Source organism: Littorina saxatilis, linkage group LG7, assembly GCF_037325665.1.
Source record: "Littorina saxatilis isolate snail1 linkage group LG7, US_GU_Lsax_2.0, whole genome shotgun sequence".
NCBI classification, from domain to species: Eukaryota; Metazoa; Mollusca; class Gastropoda; order Littorinimorpha; family Littorinidae; genus Littorina; species Littorina saxatilis.
In genome coordinates, this window is record NC_090251.1 from 50869922 (window position 1) to 50884921 (window position 15000).

The following is a 15000-nucleotide window of genomic DNA, read 5'->3' on the forward strand; positions in this document are numbered from 1 at the left end:
GACTTGTTGTCGTGTAGAAGATCAAAAGTGGAAACGAGATTTTGTATACATCAGCACCATCTGAAACATTTCAACAACAAAGGTAATTTTATACAGGTATTTTGGATATGTTTGATCTGATTACATCGCTCTGAATGTTTGAGAAGTCTTCTATTGCTAATTATTTAACTTTGATTTTTCTGTACGCTTTAATATTGCGCAAAGATGATCGTAGTCCAATGATTACAATCGATTTGGAAATATAAATGTGTTTAACAAGCGAAGATTTCTTCGTTAGCTTATAATCTCATGATATTTGTGTTATTTATTTTGTCTTTGTCTGATCTTGTTGTATGCCTCACATTCATCTGGAAGCGAATAATCGATTGAAAAGAAAAAACAAAGAAGAAAAACAACAACAACAACAGAACAGAACAGAACAGAACAGAACAGAACGGAACAGACAAGAAACATAGCAGACAGACAGACAGACAGACAGACAGACAGTGACAGAGAGACTGATGGACAGATAGACAGAGACAAGAAGGAAAGCAATATAAAAAGAAAGAGCGAAAAAAGGAAGAAAGAAGAAAAAAGAGAAGAAAAAAGAGAAGAAAAAAGGAAGAAAGAAAGAAAGAAAGAAAAAAAAGAAAGAGAATGAAAACCGAGATTACATCACTTTAAGTAAGCTTTTCTTTCTTCTGTTGATTGTCTTGCTTGTTTGTATGTCCGTCCACTTTACAGCCCGCGACATTAGCGTACCAGTCAACGTTTTGTTTGTCTATCAACGTTCCGATGACTAGCCTTACTTGCTTTTCATTTTTAAACGACGGATGACCATACTTGCAGGCGTTTATGGTTGTGACAGGGGAGGCTACCGCTCCTTTCACAGCAGACTCTGCACCCGAGTTGTTGGCCTTTAAGTCAACACCGGTGGATTGTAGAATTCTGTTTGTGATGGGGTCTGGTGGTTTCCGATTGTCTGTATGTTCATGGAAACCTTCGGGTTTGCATAACAGTTTTTATAGGGCTAAGAAATTAGCCCTAACATTTTAAATCCTGTTTGATTGCACTTCGCCTCCCGAGGTGATCGTAGTGTTTCGGCACTCGGTTACATGGTTAACATTGTTTTCAGGCAGGCGTCTTTGGAAAATGAAAGAGGCGTTGCGCCATCACCTACCACATGTCCTAGAGGTTGACCCCCACCCTACTCCCCAAATGCGAAACAGTAATTTGCTAATAACTTCTACATTTGTTCAAAGAATGACTTCATAATATGGTATACCTTCACACTGTCTACCCCACCTATGTTGACCAAGTTTTTTTTTAGCCGAGACCAGCTGTGCTGCAGCAGGTCACTCAGAATTGTTGTAACTGTGTAGTACCTGTGTATCAACACGCTGGAATGCAGGCGTTAGATGGACGTTACAGGAAGCGACTGAAGCTAACAGTCTGAGCGGATATATCCGTACCTGGTCAGATAGAGCCATATGAGTGGGTACGGATATATCCGTACCTGGGAGACAATGAGTTAACGTCAGCATGATCGTTCCACAACGTTGTAGTTTTTCTGATCCTGGCTGTCATTGCTGTCTTCATGTCTCCAAATGTCTTGGGTTGGTTTGTGAATACTATAGGTCCTTCACACAATACCAAAGGTAACAATATGGAGCGTTTCTTCTTCTACTTGTCGTTCGCTGTTATATCGTCCGTCCGGACTGCAGGGCGAAACGTGCTGTCCTCTCCAAGTCCTCTCTGGGGCCGTATAGCTTCTTTTGTAGCGCTGTCTCCCCTGGCCAGATGGTGTCCCTCAGAACACTGTGGTATGGACACGCCTGCAGGATGTGCTCTGCTGCCTCATTATCTGAAGCGTTTGAATCGGATGAGTGTGGCCCCCACTCAATGTCATAACTCCTGCTTTTGAATCGATCCCCAATTTGGAGCACATTTTTAAGAGATCTTTAAAGTCCGAACAATTGTCCTATGAATTTGAAACAGTTTGTAATAATCATTAGTACGCTGAAATAGATGCACACCAATTAAAACATGAAATCGCTGAATAGATGTGGTAATAATTGACATTTTTGTAAGTGGCATGTTCTGGTGTGTCGCCCTGTAGGAATACATGTAGAAGAAAAGTACAATGTGTGTGGGAGCACCGTGTTTGTGATCGTATAAAGTGCTGCTCACATAGCAGACTAACCAACTTTTGTAAGTTTGAAATCGCTCCAAAGTTGTGGAGGCCAAGTCGGAGAAAAGTCTGCCACGTGAAAGGCCCCAATGATTTAGGTTCGATTTAAGTCAGATTTAGCCGCTACTCGAAAACTGAGTTGAGCGCTGCTCGACTCGGCCGGGACTTCGTGCAGACTTTCCTTATGGCGCATAATGATTGGTTAGCTCTAACCAAACTGCTCTTCCCACATTAGGAGGTAGCTCCGATAGCTGAAATGTGACCCTCCACCACGGAATGAGTCACATGTCACCTTTGCATGATTTTCATATTTTTACATTTATCTAAAGAGTTTTTTATGCTCTATCCAGTGGTGAAAACCGTTTCAGAAAAGAGCGAAAACTGTTTGAGTTATAAGCCTGTGACTAAGGTGACCCTCACACTGTTACCAGACACTCCCCAGACTTATATTAAGCCTAGCGCAGAACCGCGCGAGATGACATGCGACTCATTTCGTGGTGGAGGGTCACAAATGGCCTTTAAGTCTGCCGAGAATCGCCGCTTAATTTGAAGGTTTGAGCGATTGTGCTGTTCACATGGGAAGAGATTTTGATTTGACTTGGTGCCGACTAGAATCGCTTGAAAGTTGCATGAAAGTTGTTAGAAAGTCTACCAATTGAACAGCACTAAAGTGAAGCATGCAGGAACTAAGCAAGCGTTCTTTTCAACAGATGAACAGGTCTGTTCTGTGTCTCCTGGCTGTGGCCGCCCTTCTCCTGGCACATACTGATGCCACCAAACTGGTAAGGATACTTTGAATGTATGTGTGTGTGTGTGTGTGTGTGTGTGTGTGTGTGTGTGTGTGTGTGTGTGTGTGTGTGTGTGTGTGATTCTCAAATGCGATACCCTTCTTTGTGTGTGTGTGTGTGTGTGTGTGTGTGTGTGTGTGTGTGTGTGTATGTGTGTTTGTGTGTGTGTGTGTGTGTGTGTGTGTATGTATGTGTGTGTATGTGTGTGTATGTGTATATGTGTGAGTGTGTGTATATTAGAGAGAGGTAGAGGGAGGGATGGAGGGATGGAGGGAGAGCGAAAGAGAAAGAGAACGAACGAACGAACGAACGAACCAACTTTATTTTTCGAGGGTAATGGAGTAGATACAGCAAAGATCTTTTTTCATCCAGCCCTCGCCCAAGAGGGAATTAACTAAGCAGTGCATAATATTAAAGCAGAAGAAGAAGCAAAGCAAAAACATAAAAACATGGTTATTAAATCAGACAAAGAGAGAAAAAAAAATGTTCATAGCATACATGCCAACATGGTCATTGGTAATGGTATACATTAAAACACACACTTTGACACACACGGTCACATGCACACAGACACACACAGACATACATGCACATACAGACACACACGCACACACAGACACACACACACACACACACACACACACACACACACACACACACACACATGTACACATTGTACACATAATCATAATGTATGTGCAAAATCCATGAAGAGAACAACGTAAACAGAGAGAGAGAGAGAGAGAGAAAAAAAAAGAAAAAAAAACCCTTAACTGAAATGATTATACTAGTAGATCTTCATGTACTTATCAAACAGCAGGACCTGATCGAGGCATTAAGTGCCACACGACGATGAAAGCATATACAAAAAAGTATGTCTTCTAAAACTGGCAACAGAAAGTGGCTGTCTGAGAGAGACTGGTAAACCATTCCACAGAAATGGACCTGAATATGCCAGACTAGTTTTATACAAGTCAATTCTAGGGAGGGGAACATTTAGTTTCTTCGTGCGGCTTGATGAAGTCTCAGTTAATAATATTCTTTTAGTTAAATAGTCTGGTACATGTCCAAGAACTATTTTATGCATAAACCTTGCCTTGTTAAACGCTAGTCTGGATGAAAGTGGAAGAATTTCAGCTTTTTTGTAGTCATGATTAGAGAGGGTGCTGTTTTTCAGCAGAACAACTTTTACTCCGCGTCTGTGCAAAGATTTTAGGGGTCTTAAAGCTGCATCACTTGCAGAATCCCAAAGGGTTGATGCATAGTCTATTCCAGACTGCACATGCGCTTGAAAAAATGTTCTGCGCGCATCAAAATTTAGAAAATGTTTAATCTTTGCAGACTGATGAACTTTTTTTGCTGTAGATTTACATAAGTTACTTACATGAGGGCCCCATGTTAGATTGTTGTCAATAGTTACACCCAAAATTTTGTGTTCACTAACCTCGTTTATCAGCTGACTATCAACAGAAATGCACTTCTTTGGTTCCGACATGACTTGTCGTTTTTGACGCGTAGTAATTAGCATATACTTTGTTTTTTCTGGATTGAGAGACATGTGGTTTAAATGCGTCCATTCTACAGCATCATCGACACACTTCTGAAGCGTGTCGACTACCGAAGTAATATCATCACCTGAGGTATGAATAGTAGTATCATCAGCTAGCATATCACACTGTCCAGAGGATATGTGTAATGGTAAGTCATTGATGTAGACAGAAAATAATAAAGGTCCAAGGACCGAGCCTTGTGGGACCCCATATAAAATTGGCATTGCTTCAGAGCTCGAACTGTTAAAGGTAACTTTTTGTGTTCTTCCCGACAAAAAAGAGGCTATAAAAGTCTGTGTGGGCTGTGGTAGTCTATAAATGGAAAGTTTCCGCAAAAGGAGGGCGTGATCAATAACATCAAATGCCTTTGCAAAGTCCATAAACAGTGCTCCACATAACTTATTAGAGTTGATTTTTGATAACCAAGAGTCCACCAGTTCTGTCAGTGCCGTATGGCACGAGTGTTTAGGTCTAAAAGAGAGAGAGAGAGAGAGAGAGAGAGAGAGAGAGAGAGAGAGAGAGAGAGAGAGAGAGAGAGAGAGAGAGAGAGAGAGAGAGAGAGAGAGAGCGAGAGAGAGAGAGAGAGAGAGAGAGAGAGAGAGAGAGAGAGAGAGAGAGAGAGAGAGAGAGAGAGAGAGAGAGAGAGAGAGAGAGAGAGAGAGAGAGAGAGAGAGAGAGAGATTGTGCGTGAATTACTCCGTTCGTACATATGTGTGTGTGCGTTCTTGTGTGCGAATTCGCGTCCAAGCCTTGTGATCTGCATGCGTTTTGAATTTTGACAGCGGAAGTTCCGGAACAGAGGCGTGAAGAGAGATTTCGAGGCTGAAGAGGTGATGGGCAGTGTCCAATGCCAAACCCTAGGGGTTAACCCTCTCTCTGGAGTCGGTATCCAGTCCGTAGGCCTCGGCTTCCAGCAAAGCGACGGTAAGTTGTCACCAAAATCTTTTGTAAGAGGGACATAATCGACTAGCGAAATAGTTTACTAATAATCGACTAGTTCCTCCGAAAGCAGCGTATGACTGCCTGTATATATGGCGGGGTAAAAACAGTCATACACCTAAAAACCCACTCGTGCTTAAAACATGAGTGAACGTGGGAGTTTCTGCCCATGAACGAATAATAAGAAGAAGACTAGCGAAACAATTCACTCTTGACAAGAAATAGTGACATATTTGACATGTGACTAGGAATAGCTAAACAATTGATTTGTGACTAAACATAAGGAAACAGTTGACTAGTGACAAGGAATAGCGAAACAATTGACTAGTGACAAAGAACAGCAAAGAAATTGACTAGTGACAAGGAATAGCAAAACAATTGACCAGTGACAAGGACTAGCAAAACAATTGACAAGTGACATGGAATAGCAAAACAATTCACTCGTGACACGAAATAACATAAACAACAGAACCGCGACAAGGAATAGCGAAACAATTGACTAGTGACATGAAATAGCAAAACAATTGACAAGTGACAAGGAATAGCAAAACAATTAGCTAGTGACAAGGAATAGTAAAACAATTAGCTAGTGACAAGGAATAGCAAAACAATTAGCTAGTGACAAGGAATAGCAAAACAATTAGCTAGTGACAAGGAATAGTAAAACAATTGACTGGTGACAAGGAATAGCAAAACAATTGACTAGTGACAAGGAATAGCAAAACAATTGACTAGTGACAAGACATAGCAAAACAATTGACTCGTTACAATTAATAGCAAAACAATTGACTCGTTACAATTAATAGCGAAACAATTGACACTCGTGACACGAAGTAACATAAACAACTGACCCGCGACAAGGATCACGAATAGCGAAACAATTGACTCGTAACTGGACATAGTTTATATAACTGACTTGCATCTAGACATAGCGAAATAGTTGTGAAATGATTTTGTCTCGTAATTGAGCTGTGAGTGGGAAAAAACCCGCAGTTCACCTAGATGAGTCGAACAGATATATATCCGTGTTGATATTATGAGTTATTTCTAATATGCTGACTGTTAGCAAATGATAACAGGCATGTCGAGAAAAAAGATATCAAGCATGAGCCTTTCAGGCGAATGCTGTTATCGTTTGTGAGACATGCCTGTTATCATTTGCTAACAGTCAGCATATTAGAAATAACGGTTTTATTACCGTTTATTTCGACCAAAAGAAATTTCGAAGAGACCGCGCGAATTAGACAGAACAGCCGCAATGGGAACTTGCGCTCTCCTACCTGATTATGCCTGTCAGTCAAAGAATTCTCGTGACCTGGGTCAGCCAATCAGAGTCACACACCTGACGTGATGAATATTCACAGGTCAAAAGCGTTTGACGCACAACAATCTCACAAGATAAACCATGTTGAACATGCGTTTCGGTTGCGTCGGTTTTTCTTGTTGACCAGAGAGCGACAGATTTAGAACCGACTCCAGACGGATAGGTAATGACGTAAAGATACATCTGACGTAAAGCGAGTGACGCAGTTTCACTTGATTTTTTCGAACTTTGATAATTTAGATTTCAAGTGAGCGGGTCGGCCTTGCACACTCAGACGGTGGGTGGGGCCTTGCTGTTCCGTAAAGCACCCACCGACAAAACTCGCTTTTCGGTATTTTTTAGATAAAGAGAGTATTATCTGACAGCATTTGAAGTGCTATTCTTTAGAATAAATCACGCTAATATTGTTGATTTAAATTCTTACTTTGTCTTGTTTATTTTTAGCGTGATAAACAAAAAGAGTCCCTGCCTGAACGTTATAACATTTAGAGGGTCACCTAGAATCCGTCCTGATTGGTCAAAAAGCCATATGGGGCACTGAATTGGTAATAAATGTATTTGAATGGACACTGGAGTTGATGTTATTCTTGTTGTTGTATGTGTTGTTATGTTTGTTATTTTCAGTCAACTTTGACGGTACACTCCGAGGACAGGAAATCAAGGACTTCGAAAAAGCAGTGGGTATGTATCCTTACGCTTTGCCTTACACTTCACAGTAGCACACACGTTATGCCACTTGCAGGGAGAATACAAAACAACAACATACCAACTAACCAATCCACCGGCGAGCAAGCAAAGAAATAAAGCAAAAGCGGAAAATTAAAAAAAAGAAAATGCGACAAAGCTTTTTGTATTGTGTCTTTGTGTTATTAGAAACGCGATGTGGTGCCAAAAACAACATGTCCGTGTTTGTGTAAAAAGAAAATGGACATTAAAGTTTTCTTATCTTGTCCTATCTTATCAAAGAAGGAGACGGAAAGAAGAAAGGAGGGAGGGAACAAAGGCACAGACGAAAGGGACGGGGTGGGAGGGGAAGAGAGATGTAGACATATTTGTGACCCTCCACCACGGAATGAGTCGCACGTCACCTTTGCATGATTTTCCTATTTGTACATTTTCCTAGAGAGTTTTTTATGCTCTATCCAGTGGTGAAAACCGTTTTAGAAAAGAGCGAAAACTGTTTGAGTTATAAGCCTGTGACTAAGGTGACCCTCACACTGTTACCAGACACTCCCCGGACCTATATTAAGCCTAGCGCAGAACCGCGCGAGGTGACATGCGACTCATTTCGTGGTGGAGGGTCACATTTGGTTTTGTCCTGTAAAGGCCTAAGCCCCAAATGAAGGGGTGTAAACAATCAAACAGGGGAAGAAAGTTAAATAGAAAAATCAAACATATAAACATGATTACGAATCAACTACGGTAGATCACTGACACCAAATACCCTAGAACTGTGCTCCCGAATATATGACTCCGATGTCAACTCACATCTGGTATCTTTGTTACACGACGTCTTATATTCTTTAAAAGGTTACCGTTTTGATCCATTCTCGCCAATGTTGTATTTATTTATAATTTCATATTTCACCGCACGAAACCAGACGTTATCAACGGATCCTTTTTTGTGAAATGGTAATGTTCGTTGTAGAATCCTGTAAGTTAAATCCTTATCATTATTAGCAGGTCATAGTCTGACGAAGTGTATTTTTATTTTCAGAGACAATGATCGAGTGCGCAGAAGTCGACGACCGGAAATAGAGCAGGAGAAAGCCATTGCGTATATCGTCAGTGGCTTTCGAAGACCTCGTATCTTCAAAATCATAGTTCTGAGATAATGAGTGTTTTAAAAATCAAATTCCTCTTCACCAGATCAAAACGTGTAGATACGAGGTTTTCACTTTTTTGTTTTGAACTTTTTTGTTTTGAATTTAAGGAACAATTACGAGGATTTTTAACAGACTCGCAGGGATTCAAACAGACAATACGAGGTTTTCCCGCTAATGTCGCTAATGTCTCAACACCCAACGGCAATACGAGGTTTTTAAAATCAGGGGAAAAAGACCTTTGCAAAATAGATAGAGTTACAAGCTTTTCACAGATGATAGGAAAAAAATCAAGGGACGGAACCATGCAAAAATCCGAAAATCGGGAAAATGTAAGTTACGAGGTCTTCGAAGGCCACTGACGATATTTTGCCCAGCAAATGTCGTGCACTGATACATGTATCAACGGTCATTAAACAGAGATAATATAGCTTGTTGTGTCATTTGTTTTTGGAAGGAAAGAAGAAAGGAAGGAAGAAGGGAAGGAATGAATGAAGAAAGGAAGAAAGCCAAAATAGAAGGAAAAAACCCCAGACAACTAAGCATAGGAAAGGATGCAAAAGAAACAATCAAAAAGCTATCAAGAAAGCGAACAAAGAGCAGTACGCTGTGAACTAAGCTGTGAACTACGATTGGCCATAACACAGAAAACCCAGATGATCCAGTTTATATCAGAATTTGACACAATTGCCGTGCAACACAAACTGTGTGTGTGAGAGAGAGAGAGAGAGAGAGAGAGAGAGAGAGAGAGAGAGAGAGAGAGAGAGAGAGAGAGAGAGAGAGAGAGAGAGAGAGAGAGAGAGAGAGAGAGAGAGAGAGAGAGGGGGGGGGGGGGTGGAGGAACTGAATTTATCGAAGTCGGGGATTATGAGGTTTGTGTCCCAGTAATGTCACCAGTATGTCACAGCGTGCAAGCTTATGTCACACATGAATATTACGACACCCACCCTGCGGCTGACTGCTGTGTTTATTTCATTGTAATTATGAGTTTAGTCACGCGGAAAACATTTGTCTTTGTACATGTTTCATACTTTGTACTTTCTGTTGGGAGGAGAGGAAACTGAATGCTTAAAACAAGGCCTAGTTTTACATTATTATCATCAATATTTTAGCTGTTCTTTGACCTCTGCAGTCGCTAAAAATGACACTAAAATTCGTGTCTCCTTCCCTTTGATAGTCAAAGTGACGTTTGTTTTCACTCACATGGCGGTCTCTATTATTAACGTTACATGTGACGTCCGACATTGCGTCATTGTGATTCTATTAAGGTTGGAGAAAATGTTTGCTGTGTCGGAAATGCGTTTTTAAGCCTGTGGTGATCGACAACGAAAACAAAGGCCACCGACTAAAATGCTATAAACTCTTTAAAAAAAAAAAATTCTTGCCAGTTACGCGATTCAAACCCGTGACCACCGGGTAAGTGGGCGAGCGCTTTACTAATGAGCCAAACCGGCACACAGTTCTCCCGGGTGAAAATAGAAATGCATTGACCAATTGCCGAAAAGAGCTGACGTCCTTGCATGAAAGGTTTTCCCTACCCAGAATTGTCCACGGATTTTGAGACTTGGAAGATTTAGTTCGGAACGACAACGCTCTACGGCCGGTTTATTATATAAAGGGAAGCAAGCGGTTAAAAACGGGAGTCGACAGAGCCAATGAAGGGGAATGTCAACTTGTAGATAAATATACCTGTGGTCTCAACGATTTGGACTACTGCGAATGTGGCTCAGAGGAAAAGACCCCTGAGCACATGCTCCAGACCTGTTCTTATCTAGAGACCGTAAGTCTTCAGGTGTGGCCAGAAAATACACCCCTGCAGACCAAACTCTGAGGACCTATATCAACGACCTCCGGAAGACCAGTAAAGATTCAGTACGGCCATCAACATCGAACGTTGAAGAAAAAATAAATACCAGACCTCTTGAACCGAATACCCTCTTACTGTAGTATAAACTGTAATTTTTGCACACATACACACACATACACACCCACACACACACACACATATATATATGCACACGCACACACACACACACACACACACTCGCACACACACACACACATACACACACACACGCACACACTCACACCCACACACACACACACACAAACACGTCCACACACACACACACACGTACACACACACACACACACACACACACACACACACACACACATACGCCTCCGTGTTGCGAAACCCAGGAACCCTGCTGTTACCACTGTAAATATTGACACAGTCAGCGCCTATTCTGCCCAAATATCATCAAAGACAAAAGCTTCACAACAATCAAGGACATCAGCAATAATGAAGTATCATATTAGTCTGATACCAGTTAAGCAAAATAAAAGAATAACAAACAAAAAAAGAACCCACAGAACGAACATGTTTCCAGTGAGTATATAAAGCTGCCTGTCCACGAAGAGACCAAGAGGACTTTCTGTGAATTGAACTGAACGATTCAAGCTCTACAGCAACACTACAACAAGAAAGGTAATGTTTTATGTTACATGTTAGCACTGTTTTTCTACATTACATTGATAACTTTTATTTTTAACTATGACTACACTTTTCGGAACTTGCTTTGTTATCATATTTTCTGAACATCGTATTTTTGATTTTTGTTTGTTTATTGGTTTCTCTTTGTACTCAGTTCAGATTCATAGAATTGTGCGGACAGCCTCTGAAAATGTAGTTCTTTTTGTAGTTGTTGTTGTTTTTGTTGTTGTTGTTGTTGTTGTTGTTGTTGTTGTTGTTATTGCATCGACCTCATGGGAGACAGTAACGCCGAGATCCAAAATCTGACGAACAGGCTCGCTGTAAGAGCCAGTCTGAGTGCTTATGGGGCGGAGGTCAGCACGGAAAATTCCAAGGTCATGGCCATCAGCACGATGCATGGAGAGCCACTGAAAGTGTCCAACTTCAAGTACCTGGGAGCTACCCTGTCAAAAGACGGCACGTGCACGGCATAAATCCGCACACGGCAGCAGTGATGGCCAGATTAAACAGGGTGTGGAAGAGTAACATCAGCTTGCACACAAATCTCAAGCTCTTCAGGCCTCTAGTCGTCTCCATTTTTCTATACGGTTGCGAGACGTGGACACTACTGGCTGACGAAAGAAGAACCCAGGCATATGAAACCTTTAAAGTGCCCGAGGAATCTGCTCCGAATACCATACGGATAGCAATAGTGTACAAAAAAATGTGTGCGGAGCTTAGACAAGAGCATCGTAGGCCCCCCAAGAACCTGTCCTAGTATCCATCAAATGAAGCTGGTTCCCTCCCCTTTATGTCCGTGTGGCAAGAATCAGACAGCAGAGCACATCCTGCAGGCTTGTCCATACCACAGTGCTCTGAAGAACACCATATGGCCAGAGGAGACAGCGCTACAAAAGAAGCTATACGGCCCCAGAGAGGACTTGGAGAGGACAGCACGTTTCGCCCTGCAGTCCGGACTGACGATCTAACAGCGAACGACAAGAAGAAGAAGAAGAAGAAGAAGAAGAAGAAGAAGAAGAAGAAGAAGAAGAAGAAGAAGAAGAAGAAGAAGAAGAAGAAGAAGAAGAAGAAGAAGAAGAAGAAGAAGACAAAGAAGAAGAAGAAGAAGAAGAAGAAGAAGAAGAAGAAGAAGAAGAAGAAGAAGAAGAAGAAGAAGAAGAAGTATCCATCAAATTACGGAAGTTGGTGTGGTTCGGCCACGTCTCGAGGAATGACACCCTCTGAGTCTCATACCACAAGGCACCGTCGAGGGAGGACGTAGACGCAGGAGACAAGAGAAGAGCTGACCCAACAATGTTAAAAGAATGGACGCAGATGAGCTTCCCTGACCTTCTGTCGAAGGCCGCACACAAAATAGCCGGGAGAAGGGTTTCTTCCTCTGTTGCCCGCACGTCACCCCGACAACTGTCCCAATCAGGGGACTGATGATGATGATAATGATGATGATGATGATGATGATGATGATGATGATGATGATGATGATGATGATAATGATGAATTGATGATGATGATAATGATGATGATGATGATGAATAATGATGAATTGATGATGATGATAATGATGATGATGATGATGATGATGATGATGTTGATGATGATGACGATTATGTTGGTGATGATGATGTCGTTGTTGTTGTTATTGTTGTTGTTGTTGTTGTTGTTGTTGCTTGTTTCATCCTTTCCCAACCCTGCGCCTATGCATTCCGTACATCACCCTGTCTCCAGAGGATGATGCATCAAGGTTTATTCCCGCCGATGGCTCATTTGCATTTAACCCATGTCGAGATATTACGTAAAAATCTGAAATTCGTCAGTCGAAGATGTGCTGATGGTGGCGTCATTCGTGTTATTATCCAATGTCGAGGCATGGATTAATTGCTATACGAGCTTTCAGCGGGGATGTGAACTGTATATCCCATGAGCCGAACACGATTTTCTACAGTAAGCTATTGACAAAAAAACGGCCTTATGGTTTAATCTTCAGCTTTTGTCACTTACTTCACACCAAAGGTTATACAACCCCAGGGGCGGACGAGGGTGGGGTTTCTGGGGTTTCCGGAAACCCCCCCCCCAGCCAATTTTTTTTGTTGAAATTGTGGTTTTTTTTTGTATTAATCAGTGACAAAATCTGCTGCCTGAAACTGGTAATGATCATCCTCAGAATGCACCAGATTGCACCATTTTGCGTCCTTTTTTTCAACATTTTCCGGGGGGGCATGCCCCCGGACCCCCCGCCCCCCAGCAAGCTAGGCGCTTTGCGCCTTCGGCTCGGCGCTTCGCGCCTTCACACCCATATCTTCACAATATACTTTTGGAAACCCCTCCCATAAAATGAACTGATCCGCCCCTGAACCCAGATATGCAAAGAGTCTGTATGTCCCCAGTCTCGGCAAAAACAGAACTCAATCTCTATGTATTGTTGGCACTGTGAAAGCGCAAACTGAGATATTTGCACACTAGAAATACACAGACAAACAAAGCTCCTTGGATATGACAAGAATGATATTTCCCCAGATAGTTCTCTTTTCTTTTTCTCCCGTTCAATTCACTCCTTGCGGCGAGAATTTGTTAACATCAAGCAAAGCCTTTTCTGTAAGTGTGTTTTGTCTGAACCGATCAAAAAATAATGATCAAGATATAATGACATGTGGAACGTAATTGTCTTACCAGATGCGTCGGTCCGTACTACTGCTCCTCGTTGCTCTGGTGGCCTATACTGAGTCTGCCACATGGGTGAGGGATTTGTTTTGTATGTTTAAATGTGTGTGTATGTGTGTGTGTGTGTGTGTGTGTGTGTGTGTGTGATGTGTGTGATGTGTGTGTGTGTGTGTGTACCACGGTGTGTGTGTGTGTGTGTGTGTATGTACCACGGTGTGTGTGTGTGTGTGTGTGTGTGTTGTGTGTAAGTGTGCGTGTGTGTACCACGGTGTGTGTGTATGTGTGAGTGTATGTGTGTGAGTGAGGGTGTGTGTGTGTGTGTGTGTGTGTGTGTGTGTGTGTGTAAGTGTGCGTTTGTGCGCGCGTGCGTGTGTGTATGTGTGTGTGTGTGTTTTGTTCTCACTATTATTAGCTTCAAAAGCAATTCTTTACTGGGCGCTCGTTAAACGAGGGATTAAAAAAAAAATTCTAAATTAAAAAATACAAACAAACAATCCATCAAAGACAATGCTGACCGCCGCATCTTTTTTTGTGTGCAAACTCCACCAGCCGTTCAAGCGTCAGGAGATGGAGGAGGTGGAGGAGGTGGAGGAGGTGGACGCCGAGGACATGGCGCAAGCTATGCGATGTGCTGCTGCCGGGGCCACCCCGCTCATGGGCCTCAGCCGGCAGACAGTCAACACTGCCGCAATGCAGACTGACGGTGAGTGTCACCCACTGACCCATATCTTTTTGTTTGTCATTGTTCTAGATGAGCGAACGTGTAGCCAAGACCTGTACGTACGTGCGTGTGTTTGTGATAATGTTTTATAGAGCAATGTGTTATTCATTGACATGTGTGGGATTGCATGTTAGATAATGTTATGTTGTTGTAGTATTTTGATTGTACAGCGCTTTGAGCAGGGTTAAACCCTGGATACATGAGCTATATAAATATTATGCATTATTATTATTATTACGTGTAGATACGACGTCACCCGTACACGTCTTGAAGAGTTGGTCTAGATGATGTTCACCCTTCTCCAATGCTCCAAATACAGTCATCCATTTTCCTATACGTTGTTTGCCTCCCAGCACGACGTGTAGATCTTGGCAAACGCGTGACGTAAAAACTAGATTTGATGACGTTACCCTTACACGTGCTGGAAAGTTCCACGTCTTGATCTGTCCAACTTTATTGTCCCATCGCTGGGACATTCGGGTCTCTTCCTCCCAGTGGAAAGCTGGCAGCAACAAAATCGCGCTACACAG

At 42.2% G+C, this 15000-nt stretch overlaps 2 protein-coding genes across 3 annotated transcripts in view; both read left to right on the forward strand.

Annotated features, from left to right (window-relative positions):
• Positions 1-9025, forward strand: part of LOC138971742 (uncharacterized) — a 9063-nt gene extending 38 nt beyond the window's left edge. The window contains exons 1-6 of one of the 2 annotated variants that reach the window (XM_070344540.1): positions 1-82; positions 2881-2952; positions 5291-5432; positions 7396-7452; positions 8489-8550; positions 8959-9025. The exon at positions 1-82 is cut by the window's left edge and continues 38 nt beyond it. In XM_070344540.1, coding sequence (XP_070200641.1) covers positions 2881-2952; positions 5291-5432; positions 7396-7452; positions 8489-8529 — 312 coding nt within the window. In that variant the 5' untranslated portion in view covers positions 1-82 and the 3' untranslated portion in view covers positions 8530-8550; positions 8959-9025. Of the gene's footprint in view, positions 83-2880; positions 2953-5290; positions 5433-7395; positions 7453-8488 lie in introns of both variants that reach the window. The other variant, XM_070344539.1, reaches the window with a different exon arrangement.
• A 1911-nt stretch (positions 9026-10936) lies between these two features.
• LOC138971743 (uncharacterized) overlaps positions 10937-15000 on the forward strand; it is a 6222-nt gene continuing 2158 nt past the window's right edge. The window contains exons 1-3 of the mRNA XM_070344541.1: positions 10937-11085; positions 13762-13824; positions 14299-14452. Coding sequence (XP_070200642.1) covers positions 13762-13824; positions 14299-14452 — 217 coding nt within the window. The 5' untranslated portion in view covers positions 10937-11085. The remainder of the gene's footprint in view (positions 11086-13761; positions 13825-14298; positions 14453-15000) is intronic.